At 41.9% G+C, this 25,323-nt stretch overlaps 2 protein-coding genes across 2 annotated transcripts; both read left to right on the forward strand.

The window, feature by feature from the left end:
- The first annotated feature begins 6,536 nt into the window (after positions 1–6,536).
- On the forward strand, positions 6,537–24,571 carry LOC116657649 (translation initiation factor IF-2-like). Its single transcript, XM_032461050.1, has 4 exons — positions 6,537–6,551; positions 7,782–7,925; positions 7,990–8,373; positions 22,748–24,571. The coding sequence occupies exons 1-4, from the start codon at positions 6,537–6,539 to the stop codon at positions 22,766–22,768; spliced, it is 564 nt and encodes a 187-aa protein (XP_032316941.1). The 3' UTR covers positions 22,769–24,571.
- FAM220A (family with sequence similarity 220 member A) lies at positions 22,795–24,571 on the forward strand. Its single transcript, XM_032460027.1, is given in 1 exon segment — positions 22,795–24,571. A coding segment is annotated over 1 exon segment (792 nt). The 5' UTR covers positions 22,795–22,827; the 3' UTR covers positions 23,620–24,571.
- Positions 24,572–25,323: the final 752 nt, after the last annotated feature.

Consider the following 25,323-nt stretch of genomic DNA (forward strand, 5'->3'; position numbering starts at 1 on the left):
GGAACCTAGTGACTCACAGCCCACCAGAACCACAAGGAATGAGATAGAGGAAGTCCCCCAAAAGAATGGGAAGTTGAGGTTGAGCATGCAAAACCCAAAGAACTGTTCACTGGATTCACTGCCAGTGACAGAGACCTAAAGTGACAATAACAGGATGGATGACAATACCGCAGAAAGGGAGCAGAGTGTGTGCACAGGGTGTCTTGGGATGATTCTGGGAGGAAGCCACACTTCTTACATCCTGTTGGCTAGGGCTTAGACACATGACCACGCCACACTGCAGTGCAGGCTGGGAAATGCTGGCCCTGCTAAAAATTTTTTTGCCCCTAAGGGAAAAAAAGACTGGATCCAAGACAATGAGCAGGTTTTGCCACACCCACCATGTGCCATCTGGCACTCATCTGTATGTCTTCCCACATATTTAACATTTCTTTAAAGTTACCTTTTTAAAAATTTTTGTTTTTAAATTTAAAAAATTTTGTTGTTTTTTTCTTGGGGGGTAGGTAATTAGGTTTGTTTGTTTGTTTATTCATTCATTCATTCATTCATTCATTCAATGGAGGTACTGGGAATTAAACCCAGGACCTTGTACATGCTGAGCAGGTACTCTACCACTGAGCTATAACCTTCCCCCCATATTTTATATTTTTAAATACTCTCACCCCCAACAATGTACCCACCATAATCTCACACTCAACCCTGAACACACTACCTGTCCTCAGGTCCGAGTTCTGTAAGAACTCCAAATCTAGTACCTTTGGGGAGTGTCCTCTTCCTTTCAATCCCATCTCATTTTTTTGCATCCTGTGGACCAAATGGAAGTTTAACTGGCACCAACTCACTTTGTATATAACAATGAGAAAAAGGAAGAGGAAAGAGATACAAACATTTAAAAATAATAATATGACACAGAAAGCAAAGAAATGCAGGTAGACGCCAGTCTCCATTCCACAGTCACCATTCCACAGTCACCAGCCTGTAGCTGGCATTTATCACTTCCCTTTTTCACTACCTTTTCTGAGATCCTCTTGCTTTTGGCTAGCATCAAAAAAAAATTTTTTTTTTTTTTTAGTTACTTTGCTCAAAACTTCTTTCCTAAAAGGTCTGAGCCCTTCGTGGTCCAGCCCATGTAGGGATTCTGGCATCTTTTAAGACCTGTATCCTTGACATTATCAATCATCTATTGCTGGGTAATAAATGACTCCCAAACTTTTAAAGGCTTAAAAGAACAATAAACAGCAAGCAGGGTTTTGTAGCCTGACTGTGACCACTTCCACGTCACCCTGTGGAGCTAGGGAGGCCCTACGAGCACACATTCACAGTACCACAGTGGGAGAGAACTAAATTATCAAGCAGAGAGAAACACGAATAGGTTATTCAATGTCTCCTTTTTTTGTCTTCAAGCAACATGCATTAAAAAAAGGCATCACAGGGACACTTCCTTTTGTCAAAAATAAAAATTTGAAATGAGACTATAGAGGACTCCATATCAATTCCTAGAAGTTAATTTGTCATTTGCATTATACCTAGCTTTTCTGAAGCTGTATAAAATTTCAGCATTTCATGGACGCTAAACAATTAGATTTTGTAATTTACTTCACAACGGTTAACATCAAGGAGAGTAACCTGAATTGACTTAGGTGACCCTGACTTTTGGAATGTCATGCATTTCGTTCTGACACATTCTTGGAGTGATTATTCAGGCAAAAAATATCTATTGTCCATCTGCTACGTGTCATGAACATCATTAATGTTAATGGATATTGCTAACAACAAAAACCACATTACAGCTAAGGAAAACTTTTGATACTTTGTGGCTTAAGAGAAATGTTTTATTTATTGTCTTTGGGTTTTATTTTTATTTAAACTCTTTGTTAAAGATATTTTCAAATATATAGAAAAATAGAAGACCATAACAAACTCGTAGGTACCTAATACCCAGCTTCAATCACCACTATAAGCCAGTCTTGTTTCCTCTATCTCCCCACTGCTGACAGTGCAGTGAGGACCTTAAAGCAAATTCCTTTCAGCATATAATTGTGTTTATAATTACCTCAGTGTGACTCTCCAAGATAAAAACTCAATAAAATAGCTCTAATTACATTAGCACACCTAACACAATAGTTTTTATCATCAGAAATACCTAATTCACAGCCAAATTTCTCTATCTCAAAAATAACTTTTTAAAACAAAAATATGGAATTTTTTAAATGTATGCAACAGCAAGGCAGAGTCACAGAGCAAATCTCCACATCTGCATCACTTGATTTAACAGTTAGCAATTTACGGGTAATTTTGAGCCATCGATAACCACTCTCCTCCATGCTCATTATTTGGAAGCAAATTCCTTATATCATACATTGAATCTGTAAATATTTCAACAGGTATTTCTAAAGGATAAACTTTTTACAAACTTAACCATTTTACACCTTAAAAAATAATTCCTTATTCAAGGAAATCATCAAATTTTCCCTCTTCCCTCTCCTTCCTTTCTCTTAGAGGTGACTATTTTTGAAACCAAGTCCATACATAAATCTCTAAAGTATCTTTTTTTTTGAAGTATAGTCAATTTACAATGTTGTGTTAAGTATCTTTTAATTTATTGGTTCCCCACTACTTTTTCTCTTTTTTTTAATGTCACAATCTGGACCACGTTGTTGTAGATGGTTAACATGTTCCTCTGAATCTGGATTCAGGTTCACATTTTTTTTCCCAACAATATTTCATCAGGAGTCAATGTCTAGTTTTTCCTTTTCGTGATGTTAGCAGTCACCAGTGATCATTGCTTTAGATTATTCACTCACTAAAGGCTGCAAAATGGTGCTGTTCTAATTCTAGCATTCCTGCTTTCCTTGTTAGCTGGACCCACCTATAAAGAGTAACCTTATCAACTACCCTTATGGACTACTCGCTCACCCTGAAGTACAGTGAGTACAGGTAAAGCAGGGTGAATGCTTTAGCCCTTCCCTTTTATTTACTGGTTTACAGAAAAGTTTGTCTCCAAGCATTTTCCTAAGGTGACCAGTAAGACTGGTTTTTGTTTTGTTTTGTTTTGTCATTGAGTCCTGGGCTGGGTTGAATAATGTTCTCCAAACTCCAGATCCACCCAGAACCTAAGTATGGGAACCTGTTTGGCAACAGGGTCTTGGTAGATGTAATGAAAGATGAGGCCTCACTAGAGCAGGGAGGGCCCCACATCCCATGACTGTTGGGCGTCCTTATAAGAACAGGAGAGGACGCACACGGGAAAGCTGGCCATGTGACGACAGAGGCAGAGACCGGAGTGACGCAGCTACAAACCCAGGGAGGCCAGGATTCCCGGCAACCTCTAGAAGCTGGAGAAGGCAAGGAAGGATTGGTTCTCCCCTGGAGCCTTAGAGGGAACGTGGCCCAGACAACACCTTGATTTTACACTCACAGCCTCCAAACTGTGAGAATAAATTTCTCTCATTTTAAGCTGCCTCGTATTAACTGAATACAGCAGCGCTAGGAGGCGAATACAGATACCATGATGAACTCACGGATTTGCCCATATTTGGTATGTTTCATTCCATTGTAGTTATTATCCCATATGGCGCTCAAATGGTCCCATTTTTGACCAGTGAGAACCTTTTTAAGTTGGCTCCCGAGTCTTTCTGGCACAACCCTAGCATCTCTGAGAATTCCCTTGCTGTCTGGTGTGACAGGAAATTTCAGGCTTATTTTGTACACTGCGTGCCCCAGACTGGTTGGAGGAGAGGTAATCGGGAGTCAACATTACCAACCCTGGGTTTCAACCAGTCTTGGGTCTATGTGCTTGTGGTCAGCATGCAGTTAACTTCTTCCACCTGGTGGGGATTTCAGTATCTGCAAAATGGCTCAAAGATATGGTTCAAGATATTATCTACTGCCCCTGAGGAGGAATTAAAGGTCCTTGACTCTTTTATCTTGCTTGACTATTTTTCTTTGCTTCTGCATTTCCTCACTTCTCTGATTCAATTTGCTCTTTGGAACTTGGGGAAGGTCTTGGAGGCTAAAGCTTTTCCACAAACAAGAGGCAGGTAGCGGACATGCGAGGGGTCTGTGCTGGGAAGGCCCCATAGGATCCTGCTTGGTTACGTACACATTCACATTTCTAAGATAAATACATAGGAATTCATACCATACCTTCAATTTAAATTCAGAATTATAGTATTTTATTTAAACTCACCAAACTTACATGGGCAAATCCTTTCTCCCACACCAGAACTCCCTGTTCTCAATAACAGTAACATATTACAATACATACATACACATTTCAGAATAGCAATAGCAAAGCCACCACTAACAACATGATTATTGAAAACAGTTTAGGAGTTTATCTCAGTTTTTTATTTTTTGTGTACAGTCAAATTGCAGTTATGACGTTTCAGGGAACAGCTTCTCTCTGTGTGTGATGCCACCAACTGGATACACAGGTTCATCTGTTTCATTTTGCTTTTGGTTTTGAAGGTTTAAAAGTTTTTCTTTTTAATTTTGTGTTATAACTGTGTAAAATATTCACATGGTTCCAAACACACATTCTACAACACAAAGCATATTCAGAGAAGTATAGCTTTTATCTCCATGTCCTTGGCCCTGGTCCCTCCCTCTCACTAAAGTGTTTTAACCCACTTTAAAACAAATTTATGGTTTGTCCTTTTATTTAAAGAATAAACAAGAGGCCCCTCCCCGTAAATAGGTATATATTTTAGAATATATGTATATTTACATGTACAGGTGTATGTACTCCTCCTTCTTTCTTTACTAAGCAGTGGTATTCTTTTTTTTAGTTGAAGTATATTCAATTTACAATGTTATGTCAATTTCTGGCATGCAGCATAATGTTTCAGTCATACATATACATACATATACTCCTTTTCATATTCTTTTTCATTGTAGGTTACTACAAGATATTGAATATAGTTCTCTGCGCTATACAGAAGAAACTTATTTTTCATCTTATTTTATACATAGTAGTTAATATTTGCAAGTCTCAAACTCCCAATTTATCCCTTCCCACCCCTACCCCCCCAGTAACCATAAGTTTGTTTACTATGTCTAAACAGTGACATTCTGTGAACACTTTTGTCCCCCTTCCTTGTTCCACTTGAGAATGCTCCATGCTAGTACTGATTCAACAACTCATGTTGCCCTCGATCTGTTGAAATAAATGTCACGTGCCTGGAAAGAACGCTTTAGCATGAGGCTGGAAACACATTTTCTCAAAACGGCAGCTCAGCTCCCTCCCGTGTTGAAATCTATCCCACCTTTCCAGGTCTCCATGGGAATGAGCAAAGGACTAGAAATGACTTCTGACCACCATTTGGGATCATTTGTGTCCATCCTCTCCTCGAGGTGCCTGTGAACCGGAGTTGAACATTATTAATTATAATGATTATTAATGGATCCACTGAACGTGCATCCGAAGGACTCAAAGGCTCTGAGTATGCAAATAGCTACTGCTTTTTGGGTGTCCTCTACCTGGTGAGGATGTGCCAGGTGCTGTGCATCCCTGATTGCATCCATTTCTCACGACTATACTATAGGATAGATGTCCTTACCCTCATTTTACAGAACCAGGTCACAGAACCTCGAGAACGTGCTGGACCCGGAACCAGGCTTGCTGGTGCTTTTCTCACCAGGTCGTGCTGAGAAGAAAAGAGGCTTTACTCTTCCCTCACCCGAGACGCTGCCCTGACGGCAGGAGGGAAGATCATAGGCAAACCACCCGGAACCTGATGATCAATTGTTAATAAATAAAATTATTTTCCTATTTGCCCCTGCCTCTTTTCTCTTCCTTCCTCTCATAATTTTTTTGTACCTCAATGAAAATATTTTTCACACTGACTTATAATTAGTTCTGTCTGTTTCTCAAATTAAAATTAGCAGAATGTCTTCCCAGGGATGCCAGAAAATTGGGGCTGAGTTAAATGCAAAGCCACGAGGCTAGACTAATTTACCAGCCTCCTCTGTAGCACAGAACTGGTTAACCTCAATACACGGTAAACCTCAAATCTCGTCAGGGTTTCTGTGTGTTCTCTTTGACCTCTTATTATGTCTAACTACAACAGGCTTCTTACGTTGCTCAGTTAAGCTTTATGGTAATTTTGTTTGCCATTGTTTATGGCAACCAAATAGCTTGTTAAAAATGCCTCCACACCTTAATGGCATTTAGAGACAAAGAATGAGTAACCAGGGAGGAGATATATACATATCTCACATAGCCAAAGCCCATCTGGTCTTTCAACATAGCTCTAATAAACAGGCTTGCCAATTCCCCACCCGTGAAAATCTTCAAAGGCCTGAGAATAAATTTAGCTGATCTCCAAACCTGTTCTCACATTGTCAGAGTGATTTTGTGTCTTTTGGCAAATTTTCCATTGAAGACCCCTAGTGTTTAAATTTTATTTTCCTAAGTACTGTGTAAGGAAGTGTTCATTCTGCTTTGGGAGGGCACGGTTTGAAAAACAACGGTCATTCAGCAGCATGTGTTCTCCAGGCCTCAAAGATAGCACCCACAGCACTGAAAGGAAAACATGGATCACAAAAAGGTGAGATTTTTTTAATGTCAGTGATATATGCAGCAAAATGTAATGCTGGAAAAGTAGGGGAAATTAAAGGTTGTGCAAATTATTTGAAAAAATATTTCAATAATAAGACTAGCCAAAAACTAAAAACCTTCAAATATCTATTTCTTGGCCCAAAGCCTGAAACGCAGTGGGTAGTAAATATAGTGTTACAGAATATCAGAAAGTACAGTTCTTGGCCATTTTTCCTCTCTTGGATTGGCCTGCTCCCAATTCTCAGGAGTGTAATATCTTTCACTACTTTTTTTTTACTTCACTAATAAAAATCTTGTTTAAAAAAAGTACAATTCTTTTTATATAGTAGACATATAAAGAAAAATGATAACACTAAATAAATCATAGTCATAATAACAATACTAGAAATGTTTTATGTAGTTTATACTCTTCCCCTTTGCATTATAGGCAGATAAAATGAAGATTTTTTAAAAAAGATTGTGAATATGAATTCATTTCAGGATAGAGAATTTTTAAAATGAGTATCACAAATCCATTTTGAGGCAAAGGGTTTTAAAGTTTAAATACATTTAAATCCATTCTTACCCTGTTCCTTTCTACTGTCTCTCTTTTAAAGGACTTAAGACTTGCTTTTCATTTAACCAATTAAAAAATTTTCCACCTGTACCACATTTCCAAACTTTGTCTTGGGTAGGCATAAGTAATAACATGAAATACTTTATCTGAAACGAGAAACGAGGTGTCTATCTTAACGCCACGCAAACCTTTAATGAAAATCTATATGCTTAAGTAAGAATGTAAAAAATCACTATCAAAAAAAAATCCCCTCAAACATAATATATTGTACATCAACTATACTTTAATTCAAATAATGGTATTGTAAAATACATAAATAAATAAAGTTTAAAAAATCCCCTCAAAACCCCAGAACAATAGACGTTTTGGAAGTTTCAATATTTTTACTTTTTATATCAGAGGCTTTAATTAATATAATTATTAAAAGATTACACTATATGTAAGTCGACACTAATCCACATGAGGAGAAAGTTCTGCCTGTTGGCCCCAAGGCGCTTCCCTTTGTTTCTTTTTAATTGTGGTAAGTCACACAAAACACAAAATTTGCTATTCTAATAATTTTAAAGTTTAGCAGCATTAAGTACTTTTGCGTTATTGCTCGACCCGCCAACGAAAACCCACCTTTCACCTTCTCCCTGTTTTTATCTTCTCGCTTACCATTAGGGGGCAGACGGAGACAGCGCATCACCCGGCCTCTCCGCGCCACCTAGTCCACGCATGCGCATCTCACCTGGGAAGGTGACTGGGGGCGGAGCCTGGTCGGGGCCGGGGGGCGAGGCCCGGGCACGCAAGCGCGGCGCGGGCATTGTGACGTCAGGCCGTGCGGCCGGGCTTGGGGCTAGGCGGCGGCTAGCGGAGGCGCTTCCTCTAGCGTGACGCGCGGACTCCCTTCCCCGCGACCCGCCCGCCCGCCCGCCGGCCTCGCCGCCGCCGCCTTCGCTCCCTCAGCGCGGGCCAGCGGCCGGGGCGGAGGCCCGGGGGCTTCGCGGCGCCGAGAGGGCGGGCGGGCTTCGGAGCGCCGGGCGGCCGGAGTCCGCAGCCGGTCGGTGCGCGGCGGGCGCCGGTCTATATGGCGGCGGCTCTGTCGGGCCTGGCTGTCCGGCTCTCGCGCTCGGCCGCCGCCCGCTCCTATGGGGTCTTCTGCAAGGGGCTGACCCGCACGCTGCTTATCTTCTTCGACCTGGCCTGGCGGTTGCGCATCAACTTCCCCTACCTCTACATCGTGGCTTCCATGATGCTCAACGTCCGCCTGCAGGTGGGTGAGCCGCGCCCGCCCGGCCCCTCTCCTCTGACCCTCTCTGAACGCCCGGCCCACCTCGCCCAGGACGGTGAAGTTGCTGCCAAGCTGGATGCTGAATGTATGCCAAACGCCCTGCGTTTCTCCCGCAACCCCACGGGAGAAGAATCCTCTGAGGCTATTGTTACCCTGTTCCGCAGACGAGGCGGGGTAGGGGGCGTGGAGGGGCTTGCCTCCGGTGTGGGCCTACAGCTGGGGCGTGGGTTCCGGGGCGAGGCTGGTGGGTGCTGCCACCGGCTCGAAAGGCCCTCGCCCTGAAGAGGAAATTTTGCCCAGAAAATTAAAAGTTGTTGAGCCTGGTTGGGGGTAAGTAGGGTTCGTGGTTGACTTTTCTAGTCCCTAAACTTTACAAAACTTTGAAGAAAATTACCCTTGAAACTTAGGTTAATTAACATTAACCAGTGTTCTGATAGATGTTTCTTATTTATCCTGGCCGGGGAATGAAAGGAGTGGGGGTGAAGATGAGGGAAAACGAGGTGGAAGAAGTAGAGGGGCAAAGGTCCAGAGGTCCGAAACAATTCAGGTGTGAAATAGTACCCCACCCGCCAAGCGCCTTGGAGAACAACTTGGCTGTAAATTACTGACATTTCTACATCCCTCAAATTCCAGACGCCTTTTTCTACTGTAATGGATAGTCGTCAGATTGAGAATTACTACTTTCCGAGTGTGTCATAGATGGCTAAGTGCCCCTTGGATTCCACTTATACATTACAGAGTGCTTGTTATGTGCTGGGCGCAGGCTCTATGATGGATGGACAAGTTCCTGCCCTCTGAGAGCTTACAGTCTTGACAGTACTTGTGTTGCTTCCCTGGTGTGCAAAATGAGGAAACCTGAGCGGTTGAATCATGCAGTATTGAGACCCAGCAGGTGTTTTCCTTTTTTCCCCCGATTTGGTTGTATTAGAATATAATTGTTCAGATGCCTGGACCGTCAGGTTTTGGGTGCCTCTCACTGGTGATGGCAGGCCACATAAAACTTAAAAACCAGCTGTTGATCAACATTGTGTTAAGGTGAGTTATGATAAAATGCCCCTCTATTTCAAGGTCCAAATTGAGATACTGTTCTGTGAACAAGGGCTGTGGCATCCTTAAGTGGTACCAGACTAAAGGAGTAGAAAACGGTGATGTCTTTTCCAGTAGGTGGTATCAATGAGTAAAGGGTACTGGGAGTGGGGACCGGGGTAGACCAGTGGTTAGGCCTGTGCTCTAACCACTTACTGCTACCTGACTGTTGTTTGCCAGATCTAGTGATTTCCATGAGAAATTGGAAATCCTCATTTTTAAATGTCAAATCAACAAAAGTAAACTTTGTTGGCAAAACAAAATATGTCTGCAGGCCATGTTTGACCCCCAGTTTCTACTTTGAAAATGTCTGTTATAGAGTTAAAATTTATAATTTGCAGTCATCTATAAAATCATAAAAATGACTATAAGAGAAAAATCTAGTACATGATGTTGAAAATACCCAGTTTTATACTATTAAAAAAAAATCACCTTTCTCATGTGTCCACTTAACCTAATTGAGACCACTTCTCTAGTCCAAGCTGTTATGATCACTTACCTGGACTATTGGAGTAGTTTCCACCTATTCTCCACAGGGCTGTTAGAGAAGTCTTTTAAAAATAGAAATCAGATCATGTTGTTTCTCACAAGAGCCAAAAACAAAACTGCTTCCCATTGTATATGGAGTGCAGTTCACATGTTTTTATCCTGCACATCTGACTTCTGTCCACCTTTCTAACCTCTTGCCTGGCTTGCTCCTTGCTTGTTATTTCTCACATTGTCCTGTCTACTGTTTGTGTGCACTGAGCTCCTTCCTGCCCCTGGGCATTTGCACTTGCTGTTCTTTCCACCTTGACTGCTGTTTCTTGGCTTCTGAATGCTGGTACGTTCTCATTCCTGGGTTCTCATTTCAGAAAGGTCTTTTGTGATTGATCACTTGCTCACTTCACTGCAAGAGTGCTGAAGACTTGTTTGTTTCATATCAGTGAGGAGTGAAGGGCTCCTTTCCTATGATGATGATTAGGGTTTCCAGATCTCTCAGTTGTTTGTAAGGCAGTAAGGTTATCTCTGCAAAGGTTATTCAAATACAAATTTCATAACAAGGAATTTGCTCTGTAATGATTGAGGGTAAGGGCATTTTGGAGACAGGAAATTGACTCTATGATAAGAATGGTGGGAGCACTGGATACACGAGCCCCAAGCCTGTAACCGGTGACTTGGTGGACTTGATGTCAAGTAATTGTCCAGGTACAGCACAACTTGAGAGAATCGTAGGAGCTAAAGGCTCTGGCGGTAGAGTACGGGCTTCTTTGATCAGTTCAGGGGTGATTGGGGGGGTGAGGGGACACAGACAAGGTGGTTGTCAAGCATCTTGCAGGGAGGGCTGTCAAAGAACCGCGTAAGGATTTTAGGTTTGATCTTGGGCTTGGATCAAGGGCAGCAGCAGCCATGTCACATGCTGAGAGGGATGGAGTGGGAGGAAGGGTGTCTCTTTACTGTGATATTTACATCTGCTACTTTAAATGTCCCTGCAGGTTGAGAGTTTCTGTTCATTGGTGGAAAATCACTAATGTACCTGATTTGAAGGTGTAATTATCCTGGCCTCTGGTAAAGGGATGTGCAGCAGGGAGTAGAATCAGAGTGAGGGGACAGCCCGACCCATCGGCACCTGCTTACTCCGAACACTCTGTTCCATCCTCTCTTGGAGTCTGTTTTGTGAGTAATAAGGAATAAAGGATTCTGTTTTCCAGATGTTTACTCAAGACTCCCAAATCATTTGTCCTTAGGGTAGCCAGGCATTTTAGGGAGGTTGATACCTCCTCCTCAGTTTGAAAGGTGACTAAATGAGAAAATAGATGCAAAAGGGCTTTGTAAACTGAGAAGGGTTATGATTTTAAAAAATGCAGTCAAGCCTTAATCTCCTAGAGCCATTAGCATCTTATTTTTATATAATCTGAAATACAAGGCAGTTAAAAAAAAAGAATACCAAATACTATGTGTAGTAAAAGGAAAATAAAAACTTGTACTGAGTACCTGCTGTAATTGAGCAAGTTATGCCTACAACAACAAAGAATCAAGTATCTTAGCCCTAGGTCACCTAGATTCTTATAACTATTAAAAGAGAGGGCCTAAAAAAGAACAGTTAGAGAAGATGGCATCGTGAAGATGGAGGATAGTTGTCAAACCAGGCTGTGTCCTTGGCTTTCTGTGCCGCCAGCCACACCACCCTGTGCTGACCAGGCCAAGAACCTTTCTTGACTTCCCCACTGCGGCCCGTCTCCCTGTTTTGTTTCTAACTGTTCTTTCCTAGTCTCCTATCTCTGAATGACTTTGTAAATCCATAGCTCCGTATGTCTTAATGTTCACTCATCACTTGAAAATTTATATTCATTTCATCCAATCAGGTAAAAAGTTCGGCAATGCAGGGAGGGCTCAGAAAGCTGGGTGCTATTCTGAAAAGAGCAGTCAGAGTGGGCGTCATTGATTGGCAAAACTTGGAGGAGATGAGGCCTTTAGCCAAGGAGATGTCTGGGTTGGAAGAGTGGTTTCATGTAGAGAAGCCTTGCAGCTGGTACCAGCCCAGTGTGTCCCAGAACAGTGGGAGGCTGGTCAGTGAGGAAGGAGGCAGCAGGAGATTGGGCCTGAGAGGCTCACGTGCTGTCATATAGACTTTGAAAGGATGTTGGCTTTGACCAGTTGAAATGATCTTTTGTCCAGACAATTTCAAAAAGTAGTAAAGACCACAAGACCCTGTTCCCAGGGTCGGCTGTTGTTTGAAGTGAGTTTTATTTTGTTGCTTGATCTACATCAAACTCCTGGAAGAAAGTTGGAGGAGTTTATAGACTATTCATAAAGGCTTAGAAGCTCTGAAAAAACTTAAGAGGCAAAGTCAAAAGCATGAGCTCAGTTAAACTTTGGAGTTTATTCTGAAAACAGAAAAAAAAGTCTGGCTTCTGGGATATTGAACAGCTATATACTTTGAGATGGGAAATTCTAAACATGTAGGGGAAAAAAATACAATGGAATCCCTGATTTTCAGGGGAATGCATTAATCATGGGTTTTCATAAACTTTTTAAAACATTTCAAACTTTATAAGTAGGTTGAAATAGGTTTTGAAAAATTTTAAACCTATATAAAATTTGAAAAAATAGTACAGTGAACACCTGTATCTTTGACTCAAGTTTTTAAAGTCTTACAAGTAATTTTCAATATAATGGTTCGAGTAGATACTAAAGTGTATGAGTTAGGTCTCAATGTACTAATGTTAAAAGATACCCAATGTGTGTAAAGTGAAAAAAAAAAAAGCTTAAAAACCATCTAAGTGGTATTATCCCATTAAAAATTTTTTTTCATAAGTATGCTTGTCAATACCTAGATGGGGGAGAAGCATTCTAGGACCAAGGAACAGCACCAACTCAAGAGACACCCTGGGCATCACTCCTTGAATGATCTGTGGAGACAGTCTAGATGGCTTAGAAACAACAGACATTATTTCTCCCAGTTCTGTGGGCTGAGAAGTCCCAGATCAAGGCAGTAGCACGGTCAGGCTCTAACGAGGGCCCTCCTGGTTCACAGCTGGTGTCTTCTTGCCGTGTCCTCACGTGGCAGAAGGGGCTGGGGATCTCTGTGGGGTCTCTTTCTTAAAAATATAGTTTCATTCGCTTCCTAAAACCATCATCTTTGGAGGCTAGGGTTTCAGCATATGAATTTTGGGGGGGTTACAGACATTCAGACCATAGTACCTCCCAATAGGTTTGTAAGATCCAGTGAAAATTAGTTGCTTTTAAACGTAAGAACCAAAACTATGAAACTTTTACAAGAGAACGTAGGAGGACATCTTCATGATACTGGATTTGGCAGTGATTTCTTGCCAAAAGAACGGGCAACAAAAGAAAAAGATCAATTGGACTTTGTGAATATTAGACTTTTGTGCATTAGAGGACACTATCAAGAGTGAAAAAGGCAACTCACAGAATGGGAGGAAGTATGGTTGACCCTTGAAGAACAGGGGTTTGAAGTGCGCAGATTTTTTTTCTCAGTGTTAATACTAATATTACATGATCTGTGGTTGGTTGAATCCTCAGGTGTGAAACCACAGAGATGGAGGAACCATGTCTAGGGAGGGCTAACTATAAAGTTATACTCAGATTTTCAGCTGCTCAGAAGGTTGATGCCCCTAACCTGAGTTGTTCAAGGGCCAACTGTATTTGCAAACCATATTATCTGACAAGGATTAATATCCAAAATATATAAAGAACTCTTACAGCTCAACGACAACAAAAAATCCAGTCCAAAAATTGGCAAAGGACTTGAATAGACATTTCTCCAAAGAAGATACAGAAATGACCAGTAAACCCTGAAAGGATGGGCATTTGGAACATGTTTGTGGGCAGCTAAGCCACCAACTATGGTGAGGACCTGAGACACATAAGAACCTCCTGGCCCCATAGGATGACCAGAGGAGGAGGGGCCCTGGTGACCAGGCTCCATGCCCACGCCATACCAGTCCTGCAGGATGCAGACAGAGGTTCCCCCTGCCTCTGGGCTTTCACACCCACCTGGTCATCTCTCCCTGAGACTCTCACAGCCCCTCCCAGCTCTCTCTGTCCCACTCCAGGGACACTCAGGCCTGAAGGATGAGTGACCACTTATTTCTCATAGAATCCCCAACCAGACCCAGGGACCCTCAAGCCAGGCTCAGTCTCCAAGATCCTCCACTAACCACTCCAGCTCCAAATCTGAGCCCAGCTACACAGGTTGAGAAACATTCCCCTTACCCAGCTCTCACTGCCCCAGGACACCCCTTCTCAGCCAGGGAGGCAGTAAAATACAGTGCTAGGGGGGAAAGTTAGGAAACTGCAAATCAAAACCACAGTGAGTTACCACTTCACACCCATTAGGATTCCTGTTATGGGGAGGCAGGGAAATGGCATGGATGTGGAAGAATTAGAACCCTTGTGCACTGTTGGTGAGAATGTTAAATGGTGCAGCTGCTATAGAAACCCGTTTGACAGATCTGCAAAAAGTTAAGCATAGAATCGTAGAATCATGATATGATTTAGCAATTCCAATTTGGTATATATCCCAGAGATTTGAAAACAGGGACTCGGGCACTCGTATTCCAATGTCCATACTGATACTGACAATAGCCAAAAGGTAGACACAACCCAAGGGTCCATCAGCAGACCAGGGTAAACAGAATACACATACAGTGGAATATTCAGCTTTGGAAAGGAATAAAGTTCTGATACCTTCTACAACTCGGATATATTTTGAGGACATTATTCATTGAGACAGAATGTAGAAGGTGGTTGCCAGGGACTGTTTAATGGAGATACAGTTTCAGTTTGGGATGATGAAAAAGTTCTGGAGATGGGTGGTGGTGATGGATGGTAAATTTTATGTATATGTTACTGCCATTTTTTAAAAAGTACTAGAAAAGTGATCATGCTCTTGAATGTTGTGGCAATGTTAAGTTGCCATAAAAGTTTCTAAGTGCCTAGTCTTTTTTTTTTTTAATGTATTTTTATTGAAGTACAGTCAGTTTATAATGTGTCAATTCTTGGTGTACAGCACAATACTTCAGTCACATAGAAACATACATACACTAAGTGCCTAGTCTTAATTTTGTTTTTATATGATCACAATAACAAATTGGGGGAGGGGAGAGGACAGGGGCTAGTGGTTTGTACATTTTTAAAGACTTTGGCTTACTCTGAGTGAAATGGGAAATATTTCAGTGAGATGTGCCCTCATCTGATTGGCTTTTATAAAGGATCATTTTTAAAAAAACTTTTATTATTTGAGTATTCAAATATACACAAAAATAGAGTACAGTTGTCCCTTGGTATCCACAAGGGGTTGGTTCCAGGACCCCCACAGATATCAAAATCCATGGATACTCAAGCCCCTTATATAAAATTGTGTCGTGTTTGCATGTAACTTGCGCACTTCCTCCCTTGTACTTTAAATCATCACTAGGTTACTTTAAATACCTAACACATGTAAATGCTATGTAAATACAATGTAAGTGCTATGTAAATAGTTGCCAGTATGCAGCAAATTCAAGTTTTGCTTTTTGGAACTTTCTGGAAATTTTGTTCCCAAATATTTCGATTCCCTCTTAGTTGAATCCTCAGATGGGGAACTCTTGGATGTGGAGGGCCAACTGTAGTATGATGAACCCCATGTATCCATCACTCCTTTTTCATAAGGATTAACTCTTTGCTAATCTTGTTTTATCCACCCCCCCACTCCTGCTCAGCGTCCATCTAATCACCCAACACTGGAGTATTTTAAATAAATCCCAGTGAGAATGGATCACTTTTTGGTTTGTTGCTCAGTTTTTACTTTGAAGTAATTTGACTTACAGAAAGGTTGCAAAAATAGTGTAGAGAGTTCCCATAGACCCTTCACCCAACTTCCTCTAATGTTAACATCTTACCTGACCAGGGTGTAATTATCAAAGCTAAGAAATTAACATTGGTACAATACGATTTGGATTTCACCAGTTTTTTCCACCAATGTATTTTTTCTGTCCTGGGACGCCAGAATGCATTTAGTTGCCATGCCTTAGTCTCTTCCCATCTGTAATTTCCTTAGTCTCTTCTTTTATGTCCATCATTCGGACATTTGGGTTGTTCTTACTTTTTGGCTGTTCTGAGTAATGCTACGCACATCCACAGACAGGCACACCTAAGGTTCTGTGGGTTTGGTTCCAGACCACAGCAATAAGACGGGTGTCGCAGCGAAGGGAGTCAACAAATTTTTCGTTTCCCAGTGCATATGAAAGTTATACTTATGTTGTACTGTAGTCTCCTAAGTGTGCAATAGCATTATGTCTAAGAAATGTACGTGCCTTAATTTAAAAATGCCTTATTCCTAAAAAATACTAATCATTATCTGAGCCTCCAGTGAGTCATAATTATTTTTGGAATAGTAACATCAAAGATCACTGATCACAGGTCACCATACTAAATGTAATAATAATGAAAAAGTGAACTATTGCAAGAATTACCAAAATGTGACACAGAAGCAAGAAGTGAGCAAATGCTGTTGGAAAAATGGCACTAATATTCTTGCTCAACTCAGGGTTGCCATAAACCTTCAGTCTGTAAAAAGCATAATTATCTGTGAAACACAGTAAAGCGAGGTGTGCCTGTATAGGTTTTGTGTGGACATACGCTTTCATTTCTCTTGGTTGTATACCTAGGACTGAAATTGCTGTGTCACATGGTAACTCTGCATTTAACCATTTCAACAAGGTCACTCTTACTTGACTGTAAGAGTGGTGAGTGGGAGCAGGGACACCCTTAGAGCAACAGGGGAGAAGCGCTGGTGGTCCAGTGGCAGCGGGGGAGGCGATGGGAGGTGGTTGCTTTGTGGGTGTGTTTTGCTGTTTGAGCCAACAGGCTTGCCTGCCTTAAAGGGCGAGGTAGTGTGAGAGAGAGGCTATTTGCATCTCTTTTTTGGTGAACTATCCATGTTCTTCGCCCATTTTTCACATGGGTTGTTGGTGGGTTTCTTGGAGCTTTGTATCTGTTAGGTAAGAGTCTGTGCTAAGAGTTGAAACTTTTTTCCAGTTAGTGTAATTTTTACTAATGGTGAGCTTTTTTTTTTGTTTTTGGCCATACTGAAGTTTACTTTTATGTAATCAGATTTAACAATCTTTTCTGACTTCTGGGTTTTGTCATGGTTAGAAAGGCCTTCCCAACTCTAAGGGTATAAGGAATTCACCTGTAATTTATTCTGGTGCTATTACGTCATGTTTTACTTTTAAATGTAAAGCGTCAGTTTATCCTGGTGTAAGGGTGTATGATATTGATCCAAACCGACCTCTCTTCAAACAGAACTGCCCTGAAAACCCTTGTGTATATGATATCTCTATTCTTGTACGGATGTTCACTGGAAAGTGAGCTTCAAGAAGACAGAGCCCTTTTTGTCTGCTTGGTCCTGATACCAGCGCCTAGATCAGTGCCTGGCTTAGGGTGGGTGCTCAGTGAACACATGCTGACTGAATCTGCAGCCAAAAATCATAGGTGTAGAATCCCAGAGGAAAGGTTATACTCATTTGTAGTAGTTTTAGAGTTACCGCCAACATGCCCTCCCCTGAGCTTGTTGCCCTGTGCGCTTCCTCTGGCAGTGCCATGGTGCCCCTGGGTGCTCCCATCCACTTCCAGGCCTCGGCCTCTGTCCCTCATCCCCAAGAGGTGCTGGTCTGTGTTTAGGCCATTCTGTGTTGCCAACCAGTGGTCACTTCTCTGTTCTCTTTGTTACCAACCCCTCAGCAGCGTTTTGTCACTGGTTCCCTAAAACACTCTTGATGATCATGATAATGAGCTGTTTGTTGGATGCTCTGGGACGCTGGTCAGAGAACACAGCAGGTGCGGCCACACACTGAGTCCTCACAGCATCCCAAGGAAAGAGGATACAGCCTAGCTAGGCCCGCCCTCCTCACCTGTCAGTGAGCCGAGGGAGGGATCAGGGTGGTGGCCTGCCAGAGGTGCACAGCTGGCTTAGAGCGCGGGTGTGATGTGGGCGCACCGAGTGGTTGGCAACGGGAACTTCGTGCGTTTGGTGTGTTTCCTGTGGTTATGACTCAGTTCAATGCAGAGGTGACTGAGTCTTGCCTATTTCTCACCCTCTAAGCTGTGTAGCAACCTGAGGAATTTTTTTCAGCCGCCTCCTCAGTCTCATTGTTTTAGCCGTGAGCTCAGCGATGGTTAAGGTCCAGTGATGTTCACATCTGAAACCTGTGAATGTGTGCTGCCACTTCTGTGTGGAAGCTAAGAAATAATACAGATGAGTGTATGTGCAGAACAGAAACAGACTAGCGGTCCCAAAGAGGGTGCAAATTAGGGCTATGGGATTGCCAGATGCAAACTGCTGTGTATAAAGTAGATAAGCAACAAGGATATATTGTACAGCACAAGGAATTAGAGCCATTGTCTTGTAGTAGCTTTTAATGCATTGTAATCCGTAAAGGTACCGAATCACTATGCTGTACACCTGAAGTTAATATGATAGTATAAATCAACTATACTTTAAAAAAAAAAAAGCGGGGAAGCCAGGTGTCCTTGGAGCACGTTTGTGGGTCATCACAGGCAGGACCCCACTCCAAGCCCATCATCATCCACCCTGGCTGGGCAGCCTCTGCTCGTTCAGCTGTGTCACCCCTACCCCGGCCCCCTTTGGGAATAGAGCCTTGCCAGCTGGCTTTCAGCAGCATAGAGGCCAGGATATTTTTAGTTTCCAGAGCAGTGGTATCCAGACCATCACGTCCCTGAGGCCATGAATAGCTCAGGTTGGGGAAGGTAAGGTGACTGCAGTCCAAGAGGGCAGCAGCTGCCTAACTGGGTCAGGCTATTGTCATGCAGCAGGCGGGTAAGCCGCCCCCAGCTGGCGAGGACTCCTGTCTGCCCAGGATCGGGGACTTGCCCAGACAACCTCATTTCCCTGCACACATCACCCGCTCTGGCAGTAGGGAGTAAGTTTGGGAATTTACGCCCAGTCCTGCACTTGATTTTTCCTAAGTCATACTCTCTTGAACTGCAAAATAGACTTCCCTCCTTAGGTTGGGGCAGGGTGAGGGGGGGGATCTCATTTTTGTTGGATAAGTTGATTTGCCATAATTTATGCTTATTACTTTGTAGACTTAATATGGGGGCTGAGGGGTGGGAGATGATGAGAGAGCTGCGGCCAAGGCCAGTTAATTGTATAATTATGCATACTTCATTTGGTACTCTATAATGAGAATAAACCACAAAACATAGTTCCCAAATGACTGCATGTTTAGAAATTATTTGAAGGTTATTTCTGGCTCTCAAAATATAAGTTATGTGTGTAACAGTCTAATATCAGAAGAATCAACTTAGTTGAGGGCTCATAGCCAAAATATTTCACCAGCCTCCTGAAGTATGTTTGTCAAGAGAATTAAATACATAGTTTATTACTGAATTTACCAAAGAACTAGAAGATCTTTAGTATATAATTTATTCTCTCATTATTAAATACATGATTATTATTATTGAACGTGTGGTTACATTAATGATATCTTATTTAAAATATTTTAACACAATTCTGGCAATACTTTATGTTTCTGAATGGTGCTAAGTCCTTGGACAAGGACATAATAAAAGTGGTTATAAACTGATTTTCCTGAGAATTGGCCCATATTAAGTGACCTGTTTTTCTTAAGAACTATTTTTAAGAAATCCTGTTCTGATATGTATGTGAAATATATTTACAAATACTTCCATTTTAGGAAAATGTTCATTCCTAGTACATTTCAGATCAGTAAAATAGGTGTAAGGTTTAAAATAATATGCTTTGGAAAGTTAGTTTGAGAGAATTGTCAAGAGATGTTAATTAGATTTGACTTGGTGAACTTTGAAAGCGTTTATTTCAATTTCTGGGTAATGGATGTTGATGTAACTGTGGTGATCATTTTGCAACAGGTACAAAAATTGAATCACTGTGTTGTATACCTGAAACTCTAAAATATGTCAGTTATACCTCAATTTAAAAAAAATTGCACCTTATGTTTGCATATTGCTTTATACTGCTCAAATATATTTGTGTCAGTGGTTTATATAGAGTAATGGTCACACTTGTACAGATAAAAAGTTTCACGCATGCTCCACGGACATATACATGTATATATATATACACTTGTTTATAGACTATGCATTTTGCTCTACCAAAATATGGCATATATTACAAAACAGGAAATGTTAAAAGTGGGACAAGATAAAAATGAACTAGGCAAAGATGTTCTGGTATTTTTTCCCACACTCCTTGAGGTGGGGTCACCCCATTTTAATGACCACTGACTGTATGAAGAGTTCTTCAGAGTTTACTTGTAGCTAACTTAGTTGTGCAAGAAACATACCTAACCACCCTCCTTTTGAAGCACTCAATGCAGTTGGCATCTACGACCCTGAATTTTCCTGAGGTGCTTTGAATCTTCCTCCTTGGTAGCTCTGGTGAGCTCCTCGCCCATCTAATCTTTAAATCTTGGGGAACCTGGCCTTCTGTACCTTGCCATCTTTGTCTTCTTTCTTGACATGTTATACCAGGGCCATCGTTTTATCTGCCTCCCAAAAGCCAGTGACTTCTGAATCCAGGTGACCAGCTCTGATATCTCTCTCGAGCTAAAGACTACTAATCCATTTGCTTGCCAGAGCCCCGCTGGCAGACTCTCCATGTCCAGTCCGAGTGCCTTAACCTCCCTCCAGACCTGCTGCTCCTCCCTGGCTTCAGTTAATAATGCCTTCAAGTTACCGAGAATTGAAAGGGAGGAGACCTACGGGGCATCTCAGCCTTTTCTCCATCTAGTCAGTCACCAGCTTTAAGAAGATACTTCAGTTTCTCCCTGCTCTTCACTCTCACAGGCTGACTTCTTGTTCTCCCTGCACTATCGGAATAGCCTTCCGATTGGTGTGTTTAGTGTGATTCCTTTCCAGTCAAGCCACCATACTGCAGCCAGAGGAATTAATCTAAAAAAATGCAAATCTAGCCATCATTTCCAGGCTAAAAATTGCTCAGTGGCTCTCCGTCACCTGCCGAGTGAAGTCCAAGCTCCTTGCCTCACACTGTCGGCCCCTGGTTGGCTCCACGGCCCCATCCCTTAGCCCTCTTTGCTTTCTCTTCAGCCTCCAATAATACTTATTTGCTTTATTTTCTTCCCAGTGTACTCTCTTTAAATTTTAAAAAACTTAGGCTTATGCAGTCATATAACCTGATGAGTCTTCCTGGTTCCACAAAATTCGTTAAGAAAAACAGCAGTTTCCTGCCTCCCGTTTCTCCATCTAGCCAACCACTTGCAGCTACGGCTGGTCCTCTTGTGTTTACTTCTCTGTTTCGAAATTGCGCACTTGGATTGTTGCTTCTTGACTTTTCAGTTTTTGACTTTGTGTTTGTCTTACCGTGGGAGATGAGCTGTCAGCTGTCTTTTACCCATATTCTTATTTCCATCCTCCTCCTACAAAAAGAGTTACTGCATATTAGTTAGAGTACTGTTCCTTAGGCTAGCCTCTTAGAAAAGTTGCTGAGTACAATTTATGTATTTTTAAAATTTCCGTTCATCGATGTTCTCGGGTGTGCTTTTTTTTTTTTTCCAAAGGAACAGGTGTCAGAGACTTTTTAAAGTCATCAGTTTGAAGGAGAATTTAGACAAAACACATGTGATTAGGAAGGCTAAAGTGAATTTACGTACAGATAAAAAACTGGTCAGTATCCACAGGGCAGTAATCAGTTGTATTCCTCTGAACAAAATTAATTTCCGTATCTTTGGACAGGAAATCACTTGCCTTCCTCTTAAGTTTTCTACAACCTAGACTTGTGAAATAGCAAAGACAAAGGTGTGGAGCCTGCAGAATCGGGAAACACAAAGGATGTGCTGGACAGCTCACCGAAGAATGTTGGGTTTTTGTCCATCTCAAAGCCTTTCACAGTTTATCCTGCTATCTTCCCATTTGGAGCATAATGTCACAGAAAGATTATTCTTGGTCACAGAAAAAAGGCTGATCTCAGTAGGTTGCAGGTGCGGCAGGAGTGCTGAGCGGATGGGCCAGTTTACTCTTGAACAGCTGATGAGGTTGCAGATCAGCGTCTGTCCAGAAGTTTTCTTGTGGACTCTCAGATTGAGCTTTTCAAAGCCTCTATTTGCTAGTCTGAGAGTGGGGAGCTAAGCCCAAGCAGCTTTCTCGGCCACGTTTTTACATCCAGTACAAAGAAATTTGGGTGAGTTGTTCTCTTATGGAGGCTCCAGAATTTGCTGAGATCCCTAATGAGCCCTGATCTTCTGTCCCACTCTGAGGCTGGAACCTTGGATGCCAGGAGCCCTCCAGGCTGGTTTTCCTGGGAGGGCTTTGTGGGTATCAGATCCATGAGGAAATTCGCCCTTGATTCCTTTAAAGTGATTCCTCCTGCCTGAGTCACTGAGAATCATTCTCAAGTAGGACACTTCCAGCAAGGCCTTGGGTGCCTAGTTGAGTCATCCAGTTTATCCTGGTTAAGGGAAGACAGATTTTTCTTAAACCTGCACAAATAACTAACTGTGTTGTCATGAAAAGTGCAGAGCCTCAGAATGCACGTCTTTATTATTTTAAAGCATTTTTAGGAAACACTGCATTAGTAAAGTATTTTCCTTTTTGTTATGATTTCTGATTGGTAGGTTGGTAACCTGTTTTCTATCAAAACGTAGGACTCCTTGGTGCTGGAAACTGTTAAAGAAGTCTTCGTATTTGTTGGGAAGTACCTGGTGTGCGTGGACTCTCTTAAGACCCTATCTTCATTATAACACTTTAACTTGACGATGTTTTCCAGGTGCATATTGAGATCCATTGAAGGCTTCCCGTGGACTGACAGGCGTGTCCTTGGGCTCAGGGCATCAGAGAACACACAGCATGAGGGATAGAAGAGGGACTCTGACCGCCTACCTCACACAAGAGAAGGGAGCGGGCGACAATGCAGACCAGCTGTTGTATGGACTGAAGAGAAAGTGGAAGGAGAGCCCTTGCCCATCGGATGTAACTTCCTGGATGAATAAGCCTGCAGTTGATGTAAATGGAAATTCACACAATGAGGAGTTATCATCGGAAATGAAAAATGGTCTGAGTGAGGTCAGCCTCTTGCTTCACGATGGTAACAGCACACTTCCACTTTTGCAAGAATCAGTACGAAGAAATCTAGCTGCAGCAGCTGCTCAGAGCAAGACTGTGGATCTACCCTTTGCTTCTGCAGAAGAGCATTTTGCTGGGGTGCTCTGTGGTGGCAGGGAAGCTCAGGGGAGGGACTGGCTGGGAGGAGGGCCCAGGGCCACCGACAGCCACAGAGGGCGGGACCACAAAGGAGCACCTTGGGATTCAGGACCAGCGTGCTATCAGAAGCGGTCAGAAATGGGGATTTCTGAGGATGAACTGCCAGGCGCTTTTCTGGAGAGGCTAGACTCTGAATTGGAGCCATCTTGCCTGCGTTCCGTCCTGTCTCTGCTGCTGCACGCCCATCCCCAGATAGTCTTGAATGATGAGACAAAATGTGTTTTCCCTAGCCATTCAAAGCCCGTGTTTTCAGAGCAAACAGTAGAATACAAGAAAGTGCTTTCACGTATGAAAAGTACCTCTGATGATCTGCAGGTAACACTGGCATCACTGGCTTGACAAGCTTTTGAATTAGCAGACATGTTGTGCCATAGTTAAGGTACAGGCAGAACAATAAAAATAGACTAATTTTAAAAGTTGTCCTAGAATGATTTCTTTTGCATTAAGTCTGGATGCAAATGGTGCAGCCATGAAGCTCCTGCTTTGGTTTGTAGGACCAGACAGACTTAAAGTAAGTGGAATTTAAACTCATGGAAAGCTGGTTGATAACAGAAGTAAATTTTTGAGTTTTGAGTTTTAAATTGTGCTTGGAAGGCATTCAAGATTGGGAAACTGTTTCAAGGAGAATATTACTAGATCCTATATAAATATCAGACTAGAACCTAAAGATTTAATGGAAAGTTTTGAATATACCTTCAGCACCCATTCTAAAGGGCTACTGTCCCAGATGCTGCCTCTCCAGACTGTCTCTGACCAGCTCATGGAAGCAGATGCTTGTAAAATCAACCCCTGTGTACTTGCTCTAAGCCAGGCTGAGTTGATGGTAAGCTGTTACCACTTCTGCATTTTGTAGAATAATTTTGGTCGGCAAAATTTGATTTCTTTTCTCACATCTCTTTCCTTCCACTTGAAATGCAATTTAAATGGAGGCCCTACGGTGAAAGTTGCAATATTAACCTTACCTTTAGATCGCCTTTTCTCAAGTTAGGAACCCTGGGACTGTTACACAAAGTAAAAATGAGCTTGAGACTACCTGTGTGCTCAGTTACAGGCAAATCAAGTATTTCCCATACAGGAGGTCTCCCGTTTCTAGGAGTTGAGGTATCTCTTACCCTAGGATTTTTCTGAGATAAGTCCTTTTGTTGTGTGTTCATAACTTTGATAAAAGGTACTTAAGGGCATAAGTTTTTAAGGAGTCCCAAAGGAAGACCTAACCATTTTCGGAATGATTGATTGCATATATCAGTTTCTATTGTGTGCTAAATCACTATGCCGTGTACTATTTTAGTGTTTTGGGGAAATGAAAAATAAAACCTGTTCTTTAGCATAATAAATGTCTTATTTTATGTGTGTAGTCTGGGTTCACCTTGTCTTTATTACTGATGCTGACTTCCTGTAACTGACTCAGAAGAGTGGAAGCAGAATGTAAAGTTAGGTTGGAAGTCAACGCACTCGCCTCCCGGGCTATAATGAGATGGTGTACTGTGATCCTTGGGGGGTGCTCACAGAGGCCTTGTGAAGAGGCCTTGTGAAAAAACCATCTCCAGCCGGTCTGAAAGGACACCATCTTGATTGCCCGATTAAAGCCCTGGTTAGTGGACGTTCAGTTTGGGGGTCACTGATGGGTTGGGAAGTGAGATGACACATCTAGCTGTTTTAGAATGGGAACAGTTTTCTAGTCAACACCTTCTCCGCTCCCCACCACCACCTTTTTTTGTTTTAAACTCAGTCTGCTTCTTTGGGATGGAACTTCCCATGACTCATCAACTGTTCTGTTTCCTTTGTTTTGTAAATTGCAAGTATGTAAATTTTCAGCCAATTGCAAAGAATACAGAATTCCCTATTTAACATCAAATGCTAAACTAATTTGAAGTGTTTTCATATAGTTGTATCAGAATAATGTGGGTTTTTTCTAAAAGTTTTGTGGAAAAGATCATAGCAAGTTTTCTTTACATTAATTTTTTATTATAGATTATTAAATTAATTTTTTATTATAGATTCTTAAATGGTTTATACAATTTTGGGGGTACATTTGTATTTTTTAATTGAAATACAGTTTACAATGTTATGTCAATTTTCTGG

The sequence above is a fragment of the Camelus ferus genome, chromosome 18 (assembly GCF_009834535.1).
Source record: "Camelus ferus isolate YT-003-E chromosome 18, BCGSAC_Cfer_1.0, whole genome shotgun sequence".
NCBI lineage: Eukaryota > Metazoa > Chordata > Mammalia > Artiodactyla > Camelidae > Camelus > Camelus ferus.